This window comes from Thamnophis sirtalis, unplaced genomic scaffold (assembly GCF_051295495.1).
Source record: "Thamnophis sirtalis isolate CommonGarterSnake01/CBP01778 unplaced genomic scaffold, rThaSir2_p1.2 scaffold_3, whole genome shotgun sequence".
NCBI classification, from domain to species: domain Eukaryota; kingdom Metazoa; phylum Chordata; class Lepidosauria; order Squamata; family Natricidae; genus Thamnophis; species Thamnophis sirtalis.
Window position 1 is genome coordinate 33,338,529 of NW_028261383.1, and position 23,367 is coordinate 33,361,895.

The 23,367-nt window shown below is 41.5% G+C and overlaps 1 protein-coding gene across 2 annotated transcripts; it reads left to right on the forward strand.

The window, feature by feature from the left end:
* The first annotated feature begins 718 nt into the window (after positions 1-718).
* LOC148047874 (cholinesterase-like) lies at positions 719-22,913 on the forward strand. 2 transcript variants are annotated; one of them, XM_087708574.1, is made up of 5 exons: positions 728-875; positions 14,451-15,969; positions 19,975-20,129; positions 20,643-20,692; positions 22,716-22,913. In XM_087708574.1, the coding sequence occupies exons 2-4, from the start codon at positions 14,477-14,479 to the stop codon at positions 20,651-20,653; spliced, it is 1,659 nt and encodes a 552-aa protein (XP_087564700.1). In that variant the 5' UTR covers positions 728-875; positions 14,451-14,476; the 3' UTR covers positions 20,654-20,692; positions 22,716-22,913. The 2 variants fall into 2 exon arrangements, with proteins under 2 accessions (XP_087564699.1, XP_087564700.1); XM_087708573.1 differs by lacking the exons at positions 20,643-20,692; positions 22,716-22,913 and adding an exon at positions 20,304-20,635 and having other exon boundaries at positions 719-875.
* The last annotated feature ends 454 nt before the right edge of the window (positions 22,914-23,367 follow it).

Sequence of the window (23,367 nt, forward strand, 5' to 3'; positions counted from 1 at the left end):
GTTTTGTAATTGTAATTGTAATTTAATTGTAATTGTAATAAAAATGTGCTACATTCCTCACATATTGGATATTCGACCACTGCTATCATGTCACCCCTAATCCTTTTCATTAAACTAGACATACCCAGTTCCTGCAACTGTTTTTTATATGTTTTCGCCGCCAATCCCCAATCATCTCTGCACTCTTTCTAGAGTCTCCACATCTTTTCTACATCGTGGTAACCAAAAAGGAATGCAGTATTCCAAGTGTGGCCTTACCAAGGCATTATAAAGTGGCATTAACACTTTACGTGATCTTGATTCTATCCCTCTGTTTATGCAGCCTAGCACTGTGCTAGCCTTTTTGGCAGCTGCAGCACACTGCTGGCTCATTCAGTATTTAAGTGATTGACCACTAGGATTCCAAGATCCTTCTCACAGTTACTACTGTGAAGCAAATTATCACATATACTGTAGCTGTGAATGTTCTTTTCTTGCCTAAATGTAGAGCCTTACCTTTTTCACCATTGAATTTCATTTTGTTAGATAGAGCCCAATGTTCAAGTCTGTCAAGATCCTTCTGTATCTGTATGTAGCAACATAACAGGTTGCACACCAGAGATAGCAACTGTCCTCTGTACCCCCTTTGATTGAAGTTCTCTGTTTTTCCACCGCTTTGATTTTGAAACCTTTTGCCAATATTTGCTGATTCCTCCCTCTTTATGGGCAAAATCCAGTTGGTCAATGCAAATCCCTGCAATATATAAAGTTTCTCTTTTCATGATCGTTATTTGTGTGATATCAGAATACAGTCTGATCATCTAAGAAACTGCTCCCCCCTTTGGAATAAGCAGAAGGTGATATTTACAAGCAGTCCTGTTCAATCTGACAAGCAGGTAAGTCTGTAGAATTTTAAAATATCATTTTCCCCCCATTTAGAACTGGAAGATTATTTTTAGGAAAGGGACTAGAATTTTTTGGTTTTTTTCTAGCCTGTTAGTCCTATTCCAGGCTAGCCATATGCAAAGAGACCACAATCCCTTCAGTCAAAATACCAAACTTTGTAATTTTGTATGCCTGTTCAACTCACGCTCGGGGATTCCAGGCAGGTTATAACCATTGCAGCATCCCCACAGTCACGGGATCAAAATTCAGATACTTCAATAGCAATAGTTAGGCTTATATACCGCTTCAATAGCAATAGTTAGGCTTATATACCGCTTCATAGGGCTTTCAGCCCTCTCTAAGCGGTTTACAGAGTCAGCATATCGCCCCCAACAACAATCTGGGTCCTCATTTTACCCACCTCGGAAGGATGGAAGGCTGAGTCAACCTTGAGCCTGGTGGGATTTGAACAGCCAAACTGCTGAACTGCAGTGCTGCATTTAACCACTGCGCCACCTCAGCTCTACTTGGCAACTGGCATGTATTTATGACAGTTGCATGTCCTGGGGGGTCATATGATCATATGATCACGTTTTTGGGACCTTCTGCTGAGCAAAGTCAGTGGGGAAGCTTGATTCACTTAACAACCATGTTACTAATTTAACAGCTCCAGCGATTCTTAACAACTGTGGCAAGAAAGATAGTAAAATAGAGCAAAACTCATTTAACTGTCTTGCTTAGTAACAGAAAGGTTGGGCTTAATTGTGGGCGTCCCCTGCCTCCCCTGCCCCCCTCCCCCCAGGAGACCCTCCGGAGACTTCAGGCACCTTCAGGAGGCTTTCCTAAAGCTCCGGAGGGCAAAAAATGACTCTATGAGCAAACCAGAAGTCCTTTGCCGAACTTCCAGTTTGCCCATAGGGTAAGGTGACCAGACGTCCCGCTTTTGGCGGGACACCCCCGCCTTTTGATGCATATTCCCGCGTCCCGCCCGCTTTTTAAAAAGGCACGCTTTTTTTGGCGCTGGCAGCTCCCGCCCATCAGCTGCTGGGCTGGCTCATCGTTTCGTTCTATGCTACCTACAAATTTAAGCCAGCCCAGCCTGCCGCTCACTAATTTGATTGGCTGGACTCCAGCCAATCAGTGAGCTGGCCAACCAGCTCACTGATTGGCTGGACTCCTTAGCTGAGGACGCATGCGCGAGTTCTCCATTTTATTTCGTCTTTCTTTCTTGTTGGGGTTGCAGCTGCTGCGCTTACTCACTGGTGGTGAGTATGTTTTGTATTGTCTAATTAATTTGGTACCGTGGGAATCGGGAGGCGCTGGGGGGAGGAGACGTTGCTGGTCGCCGCGTGCTCCCTCGCTCGCGGCTGAGGAGGGGGAGGAGGGGGAAGCAGCCCGGCGTTGCTCGCGGAGGAGGAGGAGGAGGGGGGAAGGCAAGCAGCCCAGCGTTGCGTTGCTCGCGGAGGAGGAGGAGGAGGGGGGAAGGCAAGCAGCCCAGCGTTGCGTTGCTCGCGGAGGAGGAGGAGGAGGGGGGGGAAGGCAAGCAGCCCAGCGTTGCGTTGCTCGCGGAGGAAAAAAACGGCGGTCCTTCTAGCTCGCTTTGTTGCTTGGTTTGCTGCAGCCCTGGGGAGCCATGGAGAGGGCGAGTCAGAGGCAGCCCAGCACCTGGCGTCCCCCCCCCTCGGCGGCACCGAGATGGCTCTCCTGGACGCCTGACCTGCCGGTATCTCCCCCCTCCCGTTTTCCGCCTTCCGGAAGCCCATCGTGTGTGTGTGAGAGAGAGAGAGAGAGAGAGATTGTGTGTGTGTGTGTGTGTGAGAGAGAGAGAGATTGTGTGAGAAAGCAAACGTGGGAAAGTCCTTTGCAGGCGGCTAGAACTGGCCGCCCGCAAAGGGACTTCCCCAGACTGGGAGAGATATTTTTAAAAAACGGCGGTCCTTCTAGCTCGCTTTGTTGCTTGGTTTGCTGCAGCCCTGGGGAGCCATGGAGAGGGCGAGTCAGAGGCAGCCCAGCACCTGGCGTCCCCCCCCCTCGGCGGCACCGAGATGGCTCTCCTGGACGCCTGACCTGCCGGTATCTCCCCCCTCCCGTTTTCCGCCTTCCGGAAGCCCATCGTGTGTGTGTGTGTGAGAGAGAGAGAGAGAGATTGTGGGTGTGTGTGTGTGTGAGAGAGAGAGAGATTGTGTGAGAAAGCAAACGTGGGAAAGTCCTTTGCAGGCGGCTAGAACTGGCCGCCCGCAAAGGGACTTCCCCAGACTGGGAGAGATATTTTTAAAAAACGGCGGTCCTTCTAGCTCGCTTTGTTGCTTGGTTTGCTGCAGCCCTGGGGAGCCATGGAGAGGGCGAGTCAGAGGCAGCCCAGCACCTGGCGTCCCCCCCCTCGGCGGCACCGAGATTGCTCTCCTGGACGCCTGACCTGCCGGTATCTCCCCCCTCCCGTTTTCCGCCTTCCGGAAGCCCATCGTGTGTGTGTGTGTGAGAGAGAGAGAGAGAGATTGTGGGTGTGTGTGTGTGTGTGTGTGTGAGAGAGAGATTGTGTGAGAAAGCAAACGTGGGAAAGTCCTTTGCAGGCGGCTAGAACTGGCCGCCCGCAAAGGGACTTCCCCAGACTGGGAGAGATATTTTTAAAAAACGGCGGTCCTTCTAGCTCGCTTTAAGGCTTGGTTTGCTGCAGCCCTGGGGAGCCATGGAGAGGGCGAGTCAGAGGCAGCCCAGCACCTGGCGTCCCCCCCCCCTCGGCGGCACCGAGATGGCTCTCCTGGACGCCTGACCTGCCGGTATCTCCCCCCTCCCGTTTTCCGCCTTCCGGAAGCCCATCGTGTGTGTGTGTGTGTGTGTGAGAGAGAGAGAGAGATTGTGTGTGTGTGTGTGTGTGAGAGAGAGAGAGAGATTGTGTGAGAAAGCAAACGTGGGAAAGTCCTTTGCAGGCGGCTAGAACTGGCCGCCCGCAAAGGGACTTCCCCAGACTGGGAGAGATATTTTTAAAAAACGGCGGTCCTTCTAGCTCGCTTTGTTGCTTGGTTTGCTGCAGCCCTGGGGAGCCATGGAGAGGGCGAGTCAGAGGCAGCCCAGCACCTGGCGTCCCCCCCCCCCTCGGCGGCACCGAGATGGCTCTCCTGGACGCCTGACCTGCCGGTATCTCCCCCCTCCCGTTTTCCGCCTTCCGGAAGCCCATCGCTTCGGGCGCTTCAGGCTCTTTCCTTTCCTCCCATCCCTTGCCCTGCTTTCTGCTCGAACGGAATATCTTCTGCTGCCTCCTCCTCCCCCAACAGCACTGCCGGATTTGCCGCCCAACGCTGCGGCTGAGGTGAAGCCGCCAAAACTCCCGCCAGCATCCCTGCTTAGGTGAGGTGTTCCGAGCGGAGGGGGAGGCAGGCACCGCCGCCGCTGCCATGGGCGGGGGCGCCTGCGGGAGCTTTGGCGGCTTCACCTCGGCTGCAGCGCTGGGCAGCAAATGTGGTGGTCCTCTTGGAGGAGGAGGGGGAGGTGGCAGGAGTTATTCTGGTGGGGGGGAGGCTCGTCGGCATCTTCAGCGGCAGCCCTGCCCCTGTGAAAAAACCCGAAGATGGAGCAGATGATGTCGCCGCCACATGACTGTAGGAGGAATTCTGGGAGTTGAAGTCCACAGTCTTAAGCTGTCAGGTTTGAAGATCCCTGTGTTTTTTTTCCCTAAAGGGTTAGGGGTGCAAGGATCTTGTAACTTGACAGCTTTAAGACTTGCATGCTTCACTGCCAGAGTTTCTGAGCCAATATGACTGGAGGAGGAATTCTGGGAGTTGAAGTCCACAGTCTTAAGCTGTCAGGTTTGAAGATCCCTGTGTTCCTAATAGAAAGAGTTCAGGTTTCCAATCTAACTTAACCTTTGTTATTTCTTCCAACCTTTTCCAGAATTTTTTTGCCTCTTCACAAGTCCACCATAAATGATAATATTAATTGCTTATCAACATTTTAGCTTCTTTTCTTTTTCTCCTCCGAAAAATTATTTACTCAGAGGCTTCTAAAATGGCGCCGAGCAGCCTGGTTTCTCCGGTAATAACGAACACTTTTTGCTAGACAATGCAAATCCTCAAAAGAATTCAAAACAAGAGAGATTGCTTATCATTTGTTTTGGTTTCACAATAGAAGAATTTTACTCCCTTAGTAACCTTGCTTATTTGGAAGTTAAATGGTGATGAATCTGCTGAATGGTCTTGTTACAATGTTTACTCACTGAAAGTTTTGCCAAGCCTTAAACTTCAAAATAAAAGCCTCCTTTTTTAAAGCTGCATATTTAGGCATTAGAGTTTTATTAACTGCAGGCAGATAAATTTTGAAATGGCCTCAAAACCAAATATTAACTTGAAGTCGTCACCCTCTACTTCCAGGGGCACATCCTCAGTGCCTGGCACAAAGCTGCAGCCTCCGCTTCCTACGCCCCCTGCTGGGGATGTGTTAACGAAAGAATTTTTTCTGAGTAATCTAAGCGAGGCTCTTAATGCACAGACAATTAAAATGGAAGATAAATTTAGAGATAATAGAGAGGAGAGAAAAGAGGAAATAAAAGAAATGAAAGAAGAAATTAAAAGTGAAATTAAAAGTGAAATAAAAGGACTCAAACAGGAGCTGTATGAGAAATTTGAGGCTAAGGTTGATAAAATTAGAGACGACATGCTGAGTCTTGTAACTGTATTAACAGAACATATTTCTGGAGTGGAAGATACTCTAGAGGCTCTTAATGATGTCAATGCTAACTTGACATTGAAAACAGAGGTGGTGGAACAAAAAGTGGAAAATGCTGAAAAAGAAATTATTATGATACAGTACCGACAAATGGAGTTCGCATTAAGAGTAAGGGGGCTGCGTGAGGAGAAACAGGAGAACCTGAAACAGATCCTATCGGAAGCTTTTGACCGCCTGATGGGAAGACCAGGGACCAATCAAGGCTGGCAAATTGACAAAGCTTACCGCGTCAACTCCTGGCTGGCAAAGCAGAAGCAGCTTCCTCGAGACATCGTTATATATTTTACTACAAGAGAGTTTAGAAATATGGTACTGCAAGCATCTTACAACACTAAGCTTCAAATTGGCGGTCAAGACCTGGTTGTTTTGAAAGAGATACCACCTCCAATGTTAAGAGCCAGGAGAGACTACGCTTTTTTGGTCGAAGAACTCAGAAATCGTCAGATACAGTATAGATGGGATGCACCATTTGGCATCATATTTACATTTGATAAGCAAAGGTACCGCCTCAACTCTGTATGGAAAGCCCGAGATTTTTATTATAATATATTGAAGGCCGGACACCCTGCACCATTTGGACCCAGAGAAAGACCACAAGAAAGACAGGATAGACAGCAAACTACACAACCATCAGACAAGATGGAGCATCTTTCTTCTCTAGAAGTGCAAGGTGCTATGGAACCAAGACCTAGCCGCATGACTACTAGACGTATGGAGAAACAAGCTAAAAAGCAACAGCATCAACAATCATCGGCCATCGATCAAGGATCTACAACAACAAATCTGGAAGCAATGGGAGGAGCTAGACCTAAGGTTAAACAGGCCGTGCAGGAAGCTCTAAAAATGCTTCAACCAACCAAAAATGACAACTAAGATCTTAACATGGAATGTCAATGGACTGAATTCTCCACAGAAGAGGAAGAAAATATTTCATTATCTCAAACAGTTTAAGAACGATGTAATTTGTTTGCAAGAAACTCATATCAAGTCAACTGATCAAAAATATTTGATCAACTCAAAACTTGGTCAACATTTTGCAGCTTCTGCTATGGAAAAGAAGAATGGTATAGTTGTATATTTAAGAAAAGATATGAAAGCTGAATTAATAGAAGCAGATCCCTTCGGAAGATATATTGCTTTAGACTTAATCTTAGAAGGGAAAAAGACATTACTTTTGGGAATTTATGCTCCCAATCAACAGCAAGATAGATTCTATAGAAATCTTCATGCTAAATTAGTACAGTGGGACTATAGTTCCTGTATACTATTGGGTGACTGGAATGGAGTGATAGACACTAAGAGAGATAAGAAGATTTCCCGCCTAAATACCAAGATGCGAGCAAAGTTACCCAAATCTTTCTTTGACATTATGGATGATTTTGAATTGAGAGATATTTGGCGAGAAAGAAATGCAGAGGAATATGACTTCACTTTCTTCTCGGACAGGCATCAATCCCTTTCAAGGATTGATTTTATCCTAACCACTAACGATTTGCTTTCTAGGGTCAAGAAAACAAAGATTGCAGTTAGGGTCCTTTCTGACCATAATCCAGTTTGGATGGAGTTGGGAAGGGTAGTGCAGGCAAGAAGGTCTTGGAGATTGAATGAAAACTTATTTAGATATGAAAAGTATATTAATGATTGTAAAAAATTACTATCTGAATATTTTGTTTTGAATATGAATAAGGGTACATCTATGGAATTTGTATGGGACGCAAGCAAAGCGTATATGAGAGGAGTTTTGATGAATATAAATAAAACACATAGAAATAAGCAAGGGTTAAAACGAACAGAACTGGAAGAGGAAATTAAGAGAAAAGAGCTGGAGTTAACAAGGAACCCAGACGATACAAAGGTTAAGGAAGCTATTAATATATTAAAATCTCAATTTGACATGTTGATCTCTGACCAGGTGGCTACTAATCTATTATATGCAAAACACAATACTTTTTGTAATGCAAACAAACCTGGCAGATGGTTAGCTTATCAGATTAGGAAAAAAAGGAAAACTCGAAATATATCTAAACTGTTTTACAGAGGGAAGGAGGTGTTTCAACAGGAAGAGATTCAAAAGGCTTTCTGGGAATTTTTTACAGAACTGTATAAAGGGGATAAAATTAATGGTTTAGACATAGACAAATATTTAGACAAAGAGAAAATACCTTCAGTTAGAGAAGAACACAGGCAAAAATTGAATCAACCAATAACCTCGGGGGAAATCCTGCAGGTAATTAAGCAATTAAAGTTAGGGAAAGCACCAGGTACAGATGGCTTGACAGCGGTTTACTATAAAAACTTACAGTTAGAAATGGTAGAACCTCTTAGAGAATTATTTAATATGATTCAAACGGAAGGTAAAGTCCCTCCATCTTGGAAGACAGCGTTTATATCTTTGATACCCAAAGAAGAACAAGATACTACTCAACCCAAAAATTATAGACCTATTTCATTACTGAATGTAGATTATAAAATTTTTACTAAAATATTAGCAAATAGGTTAATGTTGGTCACTCAACAATTGATACATACGGACCAAACAGGTTTTATACAAGGGAGACAGATGAAAAGTAATGTTAGATTAATTATTAATGCATTAGAATATTTGGGAAAGAACAACCAGATCCCTGCTGCGTTTATATTTTTGGATGCTGAGAAGGCCTTTGATCGAGTTAACTGGCAATTTCTGTTGAAGATACTGCAAAAAATGCAGATAGGAGATAATTTTCTACAGTCAATTAAAGCAATATACCAACAGCAAACAGCACAAATTATAGTCAATGGAAGTCTAACAGACTCTTTTCAAATTGGAAAAGGTACAAGACAGGGCTGTCCTTTGTCCCCATTATTGTTTATTATAACTTTGGAAGTATTGTTGAATAAAATACGGGGCTTGGATGGTTTAAAAGGGATCAAGATTAGGCAGCAAGAATATAGAGTCCGCGCTTTTGCGGATGATTTGGTCATAATATTGGAACAACCGCAGGAATCTAGTATGGTTTTAATGAATATGATTAATCAATATGGTCAAGTGTCGGGCTTTAAAATAAACTTAGGAAAAACCAAAATATTAGCTATAAATATGAATATTAAACAAAAGGAAGAATTAGGAGTGATGCTAGGATGTGAGGTAGTTAAAAAAGTTAAATATCTTGGAGTTAACATTTTAACTTCAAATGGGAAATTATATAAGCATAATTATGAACCACTTTGGCATAGCATACAGACAGAGATGAAAAAATGGGAGAAACTGCACTTATCTTTGCTGGGTAGGATAGCGGCAGTGAAAATGAACATTTTACCAAAATTTTTATTTCTCTTCCAAATGTTACCTATACTTAAAAAAGATGCGAACCTTTTAGAATGGCAGAAGGGTATCAACAAATTTGTGTGGGCAGGAAAGAAGCCGAGGGTAAAGATGAAAATAATGCAAGATGTACGTGAGAGAGGAGGATTGAAACTACCTAATTTAAAAATATATTATGATGCAGTGGTATTATCTGTAATTAGTGACTGGATTCACTTAACCAATGATAGAATATTGAACATTGAGGGACACGATCTGGTATTTGGTTGGCATGCTTACCTGTTATTCAACAAAAAATTGGATAAGAACTTTAAAAGTCATATTTTAATAAATGCTTTATTGCGGGTCTGGAAGAAATATCAATATAAATTAAATGACAAGATACCCATGTGGGCAATTCCTAGACACGCAATTGAAAATATGAATACAGCACAAAAACAGGACAGAATTACCTACAGACAGCTTCTTACCTCGGAAAGGGGGGTATTACAATTAAAATCTTTAGAGGTATTAAAAGAGGAGAAGGTAGTTCAAACATGGTTCCAGTATGGGCAATTACAGGCTAGGTGGAAAATAGATCAAAAAATTGGTTTTATTCAAGTTGAGGATAACTTGTTTAAACAAATAAGAGATCAAAGCTTAATGCATATAAAGAGGATATATAATGTATTAATACAGATGGATTCGGAAACAGAATTAGTTAAAGATTGTATGATAAAATGGGCTCAAAATATTGAGGAACCAATAATGTTGGATACATGGGAAAGAATCTGGGTAAGAAATGTGAAATTTACACAAGCTCAAAATCTGAGAGAAAATTTTTACAAGATGTTCTATAGATGGCATTTAGATCCTAAAAAGTTGGCTTCTATGTATCCGAATGTACAGCCTAAATGTTGGAGATGTGGTTCTCTCGATGCTACATATTATCATATATGGTGGACCTGCCAAAAGGTTAAAGCATTTTGGATAAAAATATGGTGGGTCATGCAAAATGTTTTTAAAAGAAGGATAAAGTTTAGTCCTCAGCTATTTTTACTAGGTATATGTACTGACTTTACAGTGGTAGAGACCAACTTGACTCTTCACCTGATAACTGCAGCAAGACTGTTGGTGGCGCAATATTGGAAGAAGGAAGACTTGCCTACAATTCAAGAATGGACATTGAAAGTAACAAACTTAGCTGAAATGGCTAAAATATCGGCATATCTCAAAGATCATTCAAATGAGAGATATAAATGAGACTGGAAAAAATGGATTGACTATATACAAAATAAATACGGGACTAAGAAATTCCAGTTAGCCTATGCTTAAGATCAGGAATGATTTAAATTGTTTAAAGTTAGTTCAGTAAGAAGAAGCTAAGGTCAATCTAGAATGTCATTAATTTCTTTATTTCTTTTTTCTCAATAGATTTTAGACTGTGTTAGTTAAAATTCTATACCGTGTACGGGTTCTGGGAAGTCGGGGGGGGGGGAAGGAGGAGGGGGGGTGGGGGGGTGGAGGGAGGGAGGGGTACACACACACAAAAAAAATTGTACTTCAATGTTTTAATGATTGACAAATGATGACATATTTGTGTTTTTTTTAAGGAATGATAATATGTGCCATGATGTATTGAATCACATTTCCAGAAATTTAGCGAGGTATTTGTTGAAATTTTGGCCAACCTTGACGGTGCCAGATGCCATCTATAATAAAGCATTTTGTACTGGTTTTCCTTGTATGGGATTGATAGTGTCATTCTTACATTTATTCCCCAAAATTTTTCCCATTTGTCTAGTTCAATGTTATAGCCAAAGTTCTGTGCCCTTTTTATCATTGGTTCTTTTACAATTTCCTCTTCCATTTGATACTTCAAGAGGAATTTGTATATTTTCCCTATCATCTTTCTGTCCAGACTTTGAATAATTTTATCCAATTCGTGTGGTTCTGTTTCAATATCATATATTTTAGTGTCTTTATTGTATTTAGTTTTAATTTGGAGGTAGGTTAGCCAATCACCTTTCATATTCTGATCTGCCAATTCTTCAATTGTTTTTAAATTTCCCTGTCTGTCAATTAGATCTCTGTATCTTAGAATTTTGTTCCAATCTGTAAAATTTGGGTGTCTCGTTCTTTCTGTTGGTGATAGCCAATTTGGGGTTTTCACATAGTGGATTTTTTTGATTTTGAGCCATTGTTGCAGTAAAGTTCTAATTAAATGATTTTGAAAGTATTTGTGCGTTTTATGTTTGTCATTCATTCCATAAGAAATTATGCCAGCCTGCCTGCAGGTCATGGCCTTCTAAGATCAGAATTCTTTTATTCTTTAACTCAATCCAATCCTTCATCATTGTCATTGTTACTGCAGTTGCGTATATATAGGCTCCCTGTGTGCTTCCATCCATCCCTACAAAGATCTGCTGACTCTGCCTGCCTGCTGGTAAGTGAGCTGGGTTTTTTCTTTTATTTTTTTAATGTATTTTAAAATAATATTTTATTTATTGTGCATATGATTTTTAAAAATAGTGTTATTCTGTGTTGATTCTTTTTTTAAATTGTCTTAAACTATTTAAAAAAAGATTCTATCCAAAATAAATTGAAACAAGCCATTTTTAAAATTTCTATGCACAATACTTTGAAATGGACTCAGGAGTCATGATTGACACTGAGTGAATTTGCACTTTTAATAATCAGGAAGATACAATGGCATTGAAAAAAGTGACTGATGACCATTTTTCACACTTAGCGACCATTTTCACACTTAGCGACCGTTGTGGCATCCTCATGGTTACGCGATCAAAATGTTGATGTTTGGCAACGGATTCGTATTTCTGATGATAGTTTGAAATGGTGACAGTATAAATTATTGCTGGTGTAATACTTAACAATGGTTTTTAAGGATTTCTTTTATTTATAGAATACCTTTTTTATTATTTTGGGGGGATTTTTACTTTTAAATTGTTTATAAAATGTATTTACTACAAGAAATGTTCCTTTTTGCAAATGTGATCTTTGCAAATCTTTGTGATGCAATATGTTCAGACCAGGTTTATGTGTCTCAAAGTGGCTGCTATTCTATGGGCAGGCCAGGTTGGTGCAAGGCAGCTTTGCCAGATTTGGTGTGTTTCACCCTCATTGAATTTTATATCGTATAAAGAATGGAAGGAGGAAGGAAGAGAAAAAAGGAGGAAGGGAGTGAGTGAGGAAAGAAGAGGATGGAAGGAGGGAGGAAGGAAGGAAGAGAGGGAAAGAGCAGAAGACAGATAAGGTGAAGGTAGATAAGCAAGAGGAATGAAGGAAGAAGTGAGGAGTCTCGAGGAGGGGGAAAACATTTAGTGACCAAAGTTACAATGGCATTGAAAAAAGTGACTGATGACCATTTTTCACACTTAGCGACCGTTGCGACCATTTTTCACACTTAGCGACCGTTGCAGCATCCTCATGGTCACGTGATCAAAATTTTGTTTGGCAACAGATTCGTATTTATGCTGGTGTCTTATTTATTCAGTGTCCCGGGGTGACCTTTTGACAAAAAAATTTTTTTTTAATCAAGCCCCCCCCCCCCCCCCCCCGGTCAAGGGTGTCCCTCTTTTCCAATCTGAAAATCTGGTCACCTTACCAAAGGGGCAATCTTTTGCACTCCGGAGGCTTCAGGGAAGCTCCTGAAGCCTCCATAGGGCCTCTGGGATGGGGGGGGGGGGCACAGGGAGGCTCTTTTCGCCCTCCCCAGGCTCCTATAAAGCCTGGAGCCTGGGGAGGGCGAAAATGGCTTTAAAAAAGGCTGAACTCAGCTGGCCAGCACATGCATGCGCACTGGGTGCTAAAACTTAGGAAGAACGGTTGCAGGAACTGGGTATGTCTAGTTTAATGAAAAGAAGGACTAAGGGATAGCAGTGTTCCAATATCTCAGAGGTTGCCACAAAGAAGAGGGAGTCAAACTATTCTCCAGAGCAACTGAGGGTGGAACAAGAAGCGATGGGTGGAAACTAATCAAGGAGAGAAGCAACTTAGAACTAAGGAGAAATTTCCTGACAATTAGAATAATTAATCAGTGTAACAACTTGCCTCCAGAAGTTTTTAATGCTCCAACACTGGAAGTCTTTAAGAAGAGATTGGACAATCATTTGTCTGGAATGGTATAGGGTTTCCTGCCTAGGCAGGTCGTTGCACTAGAAGACCCCCAAAGTCCCTTCCAACTTTGTTATTCTATTCTAAAAGAAGCAACCTGGAATTAAGGAGAAACTTCCCAACAGTGAGGACGGTTAACCAGTTTAAGGCTGTGCTCTTTACTTTTTAACATCTGAACATCTGAAAGACCCAATCTTACCAAATCTTCATTTCTATAAGGTGGCCTCCTCAGTTTCTGTTTTGGGCAGGGAGACTGGTGCTGGTTTCTGTCTCCCTTACGATTTTCCCCATTTTTAATTTAGGAGAAGTTTTAATATCCCCCAAAATATCCCCCTTCTTCTTTCCCACAGTATTCATCTATGAAAAGTCTACTGTGGCAAAAAGCTCAGTTTTTCAATGACTTTCTCCACTGTGGAAATTATATTGTTAATTTTATTGATCGCTGTGTCTCCATCAGCGTTTGTTTTTGTGAGATGGATGGCTATATAAAGAAAAAATATATTGATTTGACAAATTTATAAGGCCACCCATCTGACTGATTATGATTTCCACAATTATTTAAATAATATCACAAATGTAAAAACCTTAAGAAATAAATATAAACAACCTTGTGAGAGAAAAATATCTACCTAAAGGTAATGTAACCATTATACAGGCTCAGGCTGGGCTTCCCATAGTTTTGGGGGAAACCATTTTTCAGGGCCTCTTGAAAGGCTAATGGGGTTTTGGGATTTGGGAACGTTTTGAACAGAACAACTTCAGTTTTATGACTCCATTAAAAAAAATATCTTGAAATTTGTTCAGATGTTACAAAGTAAAGAGCACTGCCTTAAACTATGGTGGTCTACAAATAGGCTGGTCTCAGATGGAAAATCCTATACTGAAATAAGAAAAAATACTGTGTGTGTATATGTGTGTGTGAGAGAGAGAGAGAGAGAGAGAGAGTGAGAGAGAGAGATTCAGCTGAATGCTTGGATGATTTAAAGCAGGATTAGAGAAATAAAAATGTTGATTTGGGGATACTTTACATTGTTATTTATTTCAGTTATATCTTAACCATAATCCACAAGATAGGGATTGGTACACCAAGTTCCAGAAAAGGATTTTGGAATAAGTTAAAAAGATAAAATATGTAACATAATCAACATGTAACACAAACAATATATAACAAAAGTGTATTGGTAACCCTAGAGAAAATTTACTAGCCATTCTGTGTCAAAACTTAATTCACTGAGCTAGCCGAACGGTAACCAGGAGTTTTAAGCGGTTCTTCTGGAACCTTGGAGACTCTTCATGGAGAAGGAGAAAGGTGACTAAGTCACTCCCTGCTCCCCATTAGTGTCATCAACAAAAAGGGAGCCCCACCATCACAGTAAATCAATGTTGAATTGGCATTAGGTGGGCTTATGCAGTAAGAGGAATAATCTCATATTAGTTCCATTTTTTCCAGGTCCACTGACTAGTCCTACTGTTGCAATGCCTTGTCTGCTATTCTCGTCACTCTTATGCTGCCTCCTCCTCCTCTTTCCACTGGCTTCTAGTTCTGCTTCTAATGGGGACACAGTGGTCATAACCAGCTATGGCCCTATTAAGGGCAAGACGTTCTTGGCTGGCCTTGGATCTGTGACAGCCTATCTAGGCATTCCTTATGCTGAGCCTCCCCTGGGGAAGTTGCGTTTCCAGAAACCTCTTCCACATCAGCCATGGAAGCAAACATTGGAAGCCACCAGTTTTGGCAATTCCTGTTCTCAATTTTTTATCTGGAATGTCCCTGATGCAGATATATGGGCTCCTAAAACACCACTGTCAGAAGATTGCCTTTCCCTCAACATCTGGGTGCCACACCCACAACCTTCTTCACCAGTGCCTGTTTTGGTCTGGATACACTCAGGGTCATATGCAGCTGCCACGTCTTCTCTGCCCTTGTTCAATGGGGCATCTTTGGCTGCCACTGAGAATGTAATTGTGGTCACCATCAATTATCGCTTGGGAGCTCTGGGCTTTCTGTACTTGCCCCCAATTGTGCCAGGGAACCTAGGCTTATGGGACCAACAGCTGGCCCTGAAGTGGATAAAAGAGAATGCAGCTGCCTTTGGGGGAGATCCTTCTCAGGTGACCCTTTTTGGCCACAGTGCTGGAGGAGCTTCTGTGAATTTCCATCTTCTGGCGCCAAAAAGCCAGGATCTTTTTGCGCAAGCGGTGATGCAGAGTGGAACAGCCAATGCCTTCTGGGCTTGGAGGTCTCCTGAGGAAGCCAAACTGTTATCACTGAAATTTGTTCATTTGCTAGGTTGTTCCGAGGACAATAATGTCAGTATAATGCATTGTCTGCAAACAAAAAATGTTTCTGAACTTATTCAGCAACAAGGCTCTTTGGTCTTGAACCAGGACTGCCTTCTAAATGTACCATTCAGGCCTATCATAGATGGGGACTTTTTGCTTGGTGATCCAGAAAAGCTCATGGAGGAGGGGAAAATTCAAGTCAAACCTGTCCTCATAGGAAAAGTGTTTGATGAAGGGAGCACATTTATCCACAATTTTTTCTCTGACATTAAAGAAAGGCTCATCAATGAGGAGCAGCTTCTGAAAGGGATAAGAATGTTGGTGCCAAATGCAACTGATGAAGTTGTTCAAAGTATTGCACTGAGATACAGTGAAGGAAATGATGGCCCAGCACAATACCGTTCTGCTCTGTGCAACCTCTTTACAGATTTGGTCATTGCATGCCCAATGATTGAAGTTGCAGGAAATATCAGGAATACAGGGTCTCCTGTATATGCCTATTTATTTGCACATCACCCTTCAAGCTCATCTTGGCCTCAATGGACTGGACCACATCATGATGCTGAGATTGCTTATATTTTTGGAACCCTTGAATCAGTGTTTCCTGTCAATCAAACGTACACAGAGGCCGAAGCCAGGCTGAGCTATAAGATGATGCACTACTGGGCAGAGTTTGCCAGAACTGGGTAAGTAATTCACTTTATTTCTAATTTTTATTTTAAATCCAAAGGAAGCCTTTCCATTCAACAAATGCACTTTATATCTAAAGTAATGCAGCCATAAAGTAATGGACACTATTCCTTTGTGTATGTTTACAGGTCACATCATTAATACAATTGATTATAATAATTTAACATTTAAACATTTTTAAATGTTCAGTTGATTGAGTTTCATGTTTAATGAATAAAGTATAAATAACAACAACAACAACAATAATAATCAATAGTCAAATCAATAGTCAAATCAATAATCATCAATAATCAAAAAATAGTAGATAAACCATCTACTATACATGGATGACTTAAAAATGTACTTAAATCAATACTCAACAGAGTTCAACTGTTGAGCAGTGACATCAAAATGAACTTTGGGCTTGAAAAATGTGCTATATTATCCATGTGGGGTGGAAAAATGGAAAAAACAGAAGAAATAGATCTGGGAAATGGAAATATAGTGAAAGCATTAGCAAAGGATATATATATTTAAAGTCACAACCCCTGGTATGCCCAAATATGGGAGGAAGGTCACACTTCCACTCTCTGTCTTCGGCTCGTCACAAGAGACCATCCAGACAGAAACCCAATATTTTTTTACTGTTGCCTTTTTTGTTACATTTGTTATATTTATGCTGATAAATAAATAAAGGGAGACTAGTATAGATCTATTTCAAGCTATTTAGCTCTCATCAGCTAGCCATACCCTTGCTGGGAATCGAGCCTGTGCTGTATTGCCTCTCAGGCAGATGTGTTAACCACTGAGCTACATTTATTTATCAGCACAAATATAAGAAATGTAACAAAAAGGTAACAGTAAAAAAAAATGGGTTTCTGTCTGGATGGTCTCTTGTGATGAGCTGAAGGACAGAGAATGGAAGTAGTGATCTTCCTCCCATATTTGGGCATACCAGGGGTTGTGACTTTAAATATATACCTTTCACCCTGGCTTGGCTGATAAGGAGTCGAGCTCCATAGCTCAGTGGTTAACACATCTGCCTGAGAGGCAATACAGCACAGGCTCGATTCCCAGTAAGGGTATGGCTAGCTGATGAGAGCTAAATAGCTTGAAATAGATCTATACTAGTTTCCCTTTATTTATTTATCAGCACAAATATAACAAATGTAGCAAAAAGGGAACAGTAAAAAAAAATAATTGGGTTTTTGTCTGAATGGTCTCTTGTGACGAACCGAAGGACAGAGAATGGAAGTAGTGATCTTCCTCCCATATTTGGGCATACCAGGGGTTGTGACTTTAAATACATACCTTTCACCCTGGCTTGGCTGATACACTCACAAGAGCCACACAGGATGTCACCACTAAACATCCACAAAGACAGCAGACAAAAACCCACACTGATGAGGAGGCACAACCAAGGACCAGTAGCCAGATTGCAACTGCACCATTAGCCTTTTTAAACCCCTCCTATCCTTACATGAAACACAAACCGCCACCCAATCAGAACACACCTCCACCCAATCAGAACACAGCCAAGCTCCCACCCAATCAGCTCAAACCCCACTGGCAGTTAAAAGGAAGAAACAGCCAAGATCTCACATTGCTCCTGGAAGCACGAAGCCTGAAGATGACGAATGAGACTTTGTCGAAACATCGCCAAGACACCTCCAATTTTACGCGGGAGAAAACCTGAATAACCAAAGACCTATATAGGTATACACATACATACATACATACACACATACACACATACACATACACACACACACAGTAGAGAGATAGAGATAGAGATAGAGATAGAGATAGAGATAGAGATAGAGATAGAGATAGAGATAGAGATAGAGATAGAGAGATAGAGAGATAGAGAGATAGAGAGATAGATAGATAGATAGATAGATAGATAGATAGATAGATAGATAGATAGATAGATAGATAGATAGATAGATAGATAGATAGATAGATACACCTACACCATACCTACACCTGTGAAAATCTCATTGGGGCACTTGGAACCATGTCCAAGAATTTTACACAGTACATCAAGAAATTGCAGCTTCCGGCAATAACACCAGCAGAACTGCAAAAAACAGTGCTACTCGGAAAATTGTATTTTTAAAGAAAATACTTGGTCTATACCTAGAATGCTGGCAGCAACCCATATAAACCATGAGTGCCAGTTAATAATATTTGTGATACATTTTTAAATGTTCAGTTGACTGAGTTTCATATTTAATAAATAAAGTATATAATAATAATCAGAATAATCAGAATTGAGCTGGAAGGGACATTGGAGGTCTTCTAGTCCAATCCCCTGATGAAGCAGAAGACTTTATACCAGTGATGGCTAACCTTTTTTCCCTCGGGTGCCGAAAGCGTGTGTGCAAGCTGATATCCATAATGCAATGCCCCCCATGCGCAATGAGCCCCTGTGCATACACACACAACCCCGCGCTCCCCCCCACACATGCACATGTGACTACACCCCATTTTTTTAACTAGACTGGCAATATCCAATTCCTGCAACTGTTCTTCATATGTTTTTGTCTCCGGGCCCTTAATCATCTTAGTTGCTCTTCTTTGCACTTCCCACCCCAACAAGTCTCAACATCTTTTTGTAATGTGGTGATCAAAACTGGATGTAGTATTTCCAGTGTGGTCTTACTAAGTATTTATAAAGTGATTTTGATTCTATGCCTCTATTTATACAACCAACTATTGTATTAGCTTTTTTGGCTGTTGCCACACACTACTACCTCATGTTTAAATGATTGTCCACGACAACTCCAGGGTCCTTTTCACAGTTACTCTTATTGAGCCAGGTTTAATCTAATCTCTGTTTATGACCACAAACTGGGTCATAAAAATTATGTTGCTAAGCAAAGTGGTTGTTAGCTGAGTCATCCCAATTTAATGACCCTTTTTGCCCTAGTTGTTAAGCAAATCACTGCACTGTTGAGTGAGTCATACTGTTAAGTGAATTGGCCTTCCTCCACTGGTCATTGAAAATCAACAAGCAAATGGTGATCATGTGACCCTGGGACATTGTAGCCATTGTAAATACTGTGTTTTTCAAAAATAAGACCCGGTCTTATATATATTTTTTGCCACCAAAAAAGGCACCAGGTCTTTTTTTTGGGGGGGGGTATGTCTTCCACTGACTCACCTCACAGCAGTTCATAAGCAGACGCTGATCCTGGATCCATGTTGGATTGAGGGAGGGGGTGGGGATGACATTTAGGGTCTAAATTTCCATTTAGGGAATTTGTTTAACTTACTGCATCTGTGTATGGTTTGCCAATTGCAGTGGCAGATAGGAGAGCACTCCAGAGAGTTAACGTCATTGCCCAGAGGATCATGGGTTGCCCTCTCCCCTCTTTGGAAAAGCTTTATAGCTTCTGCTGCCTTAAGAAAGTTCAAAACATTCTTAAAGTTCCATCTCATCTTGGGCACCCTTTTTTGAACTATTACCATCTGGCTGACGGTATATGCCAATAAAAACAAGGAAAGCTTCTACCCCAGGACAGTAACTGTTGTGTCCTCTTGATGTAGCCAGCAGGCGCAGCCAGAGACTCAGGCTCCTGATTGGCTCTGGCATGCAGGCTGGCCGACGGGAGAAATGCCAGCCACCGATTGGCTACCCGCCTGACAGCTGTCAAATATAAATAGCTGTCAGGCGGGCTCCACTCTTGTTCGTGTTCTGAGTTGTTGCCTGTTCTTCGTTCAATAAAGTTGACTCGTTTTACCCCAGAGCCTCGTCTTTAAAATTGAATTCTATGGTATTGTGCAATATTGGGTTTTTCAATTTCAATTATATAGAATGTAATGGATGTGTGTTTTTGTTTTTATTTTTATAGTTTATAATGTACACTGAAGACAGATGGGATTTAATTTCGTTGTACAATGTGCAATGACACTAAACTAAACTAAACTAAACTCCTGACGGTTGGTGACTTGGATTCTTCCTTATATTTAAACGACTTGTCTCTTTGGAAAATCTGTATCCTTTTCTTCTTCCATAGGAATCCTAATGGGTTGGTGGCCACCAAGGATGAGTGGCCGCTCTATAATGCCACGGAGCAGAATTTCTTCGTTCTTAATAGTGATTCATCCCAGGAAACAGAGAAAGAGCCTGTCCACCACTGCAGTTTTCTAAAGAAGCATTTGTCAAAGTCACGTAAGTTTGGCTATTTGTCCTGCCTTTGGATGGCAGTAGTGGCTGATGAACACGTTATTTCTAAAAATCTTATTTATATTTATTTTTTACAAGATCAGATTTAAAGGTCAACCACCTCACTCACAGAGCGATCTCTAAAAATCTTTTAAAATTATTTTTGGTCACTTTTTGCAGGGGCTGGAAAAACATCCCAAGAGTTAGCTCTCTAGTCGTGTCTCAGGAAATTACTCTGTATGCCCTAGTTGCTCACATAAAGATAACAGCAATGATGATGATGATGATGATGATGATGATGATGATACTACCTCGATGACAGTGGTACCCAGGGCACTTGGTACCATGTCCAAGAATTTTACAAAACACATAAAGAAATCGCAGCTTTCTGCAATAACACCAGCGGAACTGCAAGCGACCCAGGCCGCCATACCATTACCGGTTCAGCTGAACCAGTCCGAACCGGTAGGAACCCACCACTGACCTTACCTTAATATTTCATTTTTCTTTGTTTTGCAGATCTGTGCTAAGGGTGATTCTGTTTCATCAGACTAGAAAGAATACAGGAGGTAAGAATTCAATGCTTAATAGCTCAGAATCAAGTTGGATAATTTCAAAAAGTGGGGGGATTAGAATTTTTTTCTAAATAATGATTTCCATCAGTTTTTCAAATGTGGCTCTTTTGTGGCTCAGCCTCGCTGTGTGGAGTGGAAGCTCTCCAAGCTGGGGCCAACAGCTTTTGTGGAAGAGGAACCTGGAGGATTTCTCCCAGCATAAACAAATGTAGACCTTGGGCATAAAGAACAAATGAATGAGCCATTAAGAACAACTTGTAGAAAAGATTACATAGTGATGAAGAAGAGGAAGCAGGAGATGCAAATATTTCTTCTAAGATCATTGTCTTCTTCAGATAACAGAAGGGCAGGAAATAACTTGAGATTATTACTTATCAATATGTATGCATCAGTGGTGGGATTCAAATTTTTTTACTGTGGGCGTGGCTTGGTGGATGTGGCAGGGGAAGGATACCATAAAATCTCCATTGCCTCTCCATCCAGGGGAAGGTTACTGCAAAATCCCCATTCCCTCCCGATCAACTGGGACTCGGGAGGCAAAGAATAGATGCGGGTGGGGCCAGTCAGAAATAGTATTTAGTGGTTCTCGGAACTTTTCAAAATTTCTGCTACCGGTTCTCCAGAATTGGTCAGAACCTGCTGAATACCACCTCTGGTATGCATGCATATAAATCCCCCTCAATTTTGAAATGTATAAATACGAGCGCACCTACAAAAGTTCTTCCTACTATTTTCTGAGGAAATTTCTAGAGGGAATTTTGTCCAGTGCGCACTTTTAACTGTAAACATTGCAGCAATCCTTGATTACTTGCTTGGGTGCTGCATTTTGATTTCTAGTCCTAGTGGAGAACCTTTTAAATATGAGCCAGCAGTGTGCAGCAGCTGCCAAAAAAGCCAACACAGTTCTAGGCTGCATAAACAGAGTGATAGAATCAGGATCATGTGAAGTGTTAATACCACTTTATAATGCCTTGGTAAGGCCACACTTGGAATACTGCATTCAGTTTTGGTCGCCACGATGTAGAAAAGATGTGGAGACTCTAGAAAGAGTGCAGAGAAGAGCAACAAAGATGATTAGGGGACTGCAGACTAAAACATATGAAGAACGGTTGCAGGAACTGGGTATGTCTAGTTTAATGAAAAGGACTAGGGGAGACATGATAGCATGTTCCAATATCTCAGGGGTTGCCACAAAGAAGAGGGAGTCAAACTATTTTCCAAGGCATCTGAGGGTAGAACAAGAAGCAATGGGTGTAAACTAATCAAGGAGAGAAGCAACCTAGAACTAAGGAGAAATTTCCTGACAGAACAATTAATCAGTGGAACAGCTTGCCTCCAGAAGTTGTGAATGCCCCAACACTGGAAGTCTTTAAGAAGATGTTGGATAGCCATTTGTCCAAAACGGCATAGAGTTTCCTGCCTAGGCAGGGGGTTGGACTAGAAGATCTCCAAGGCCCCTTCCAACTCTGCTATTGTATTGTATTGTATCTTGTTTAGCATATGATGGGAACAGAGAGCACTTTGGATAGACTTATTAAGATTAAGATTAAGGCACCAGGCTAGATATCAGGAGGACGTGAGTTCTAATTTTACTTTAGCCAGGAAAGACAGCAGGATGACCTTGAGCCAATCACTTTTTCTCAACTCAGTTCACCTCACAAGGTTGCTGTTTGGGGGAAAAGAGGAGAAAGGTGTGATGGATAGCTTTGCTGCCTTGAGTTATTAGTAAAATAATAACTAATATACTAATAATAGTAGTATACAAATAATAAATAAATAAATAAACAAACAAATAAATAAATAAATAAATAAATAAACCCTGCTATTCTACTTTACTACACAGAAGAGCATCCTGGAATCTCTACTTTGCCTCTTGAATGGGCCTACCAGGAAGGGCGGCCACTTGAACCCCTTTGAAAATGGCTTCCACATCTTAAAGGCACCATTTAAAGACCTGCTCTAACTATAGCTTTATTGGCTTCAAAATAACGTTTATGTGTTTGTTTATTTCTCTCAGGAACCAATCAAGACTAAATCAAGACCTAGGGAAATGATGACAAGCTGTGCGAGAGAACCTTCCAGAAGTATCCCTTGTTCTTTTCGGTGGGAACTTAGAAGAAGAATAAGGAGCCAGCAAAAAGCCACATAATCTCTGTAAAATAATAAACCGTTAAGAGTAATTTGTTATCTCTTAATAAATACGCTAACCTTTTTTTAATAAATACTGTCTAAATTATTTGGATAACAATCCTGTTCTCACAACAATGTAAGAAGTTGATGCAGTATGGAAAAGCAAAATAAAGCAAACAGGAATTTCTGACTGGAAACTTTGCTATATGGCTCACCTGTAAATGGACTGATTTAACGGGCAGGTTATTGCAATCCAATTTATTGTAAAATATTGTCAGTCTCTGCTTCGCCACTTGCTTTCGGCTGTCATTGAAACGGGGAGAGGGGGCATGGTATTTGGGAAGGGAAGGTTTAAGTACAGGAGAGATTGTAAAAGGGAGTTTTGTTCTCACCATCTACTGCGCATGTTGGAGATAGTGATGGGAGGCGCCAAGGCCAACTGTCCTGCATACCAACCTGATGATGCTTTTTGAAGATGGAACTCACATGACACCTGAGGGATTTGCGGATTGGACTATGGGATGGGGTTACTAGGGGGA

Bases quoted from the DNA above. Each gene is read 5' to 3' on its own strand.
- LOC148047874 (XM_087708573.1), top strand. From the start codon at position 14,477: ATGCCTTGTCTGCTATTCTCGTCACTCTTATGCTGCCTCCTCCTCCTC. The intron at 15,970-19,974 runs GTAAGTAATTCA...CTTCTTCCATAG, and splicing joins GCAGAGTTTGCCAGAACTGG to GAATCCTAATGGGTTGGTGG. The intron at 20,130-20,303 runs GTAAGTTTGGCT...CACTTTTTGCAG, and splicing joins GAAGCATTTGTCAAAGTCAC to GGGCTGGAAAAACATCCCAA.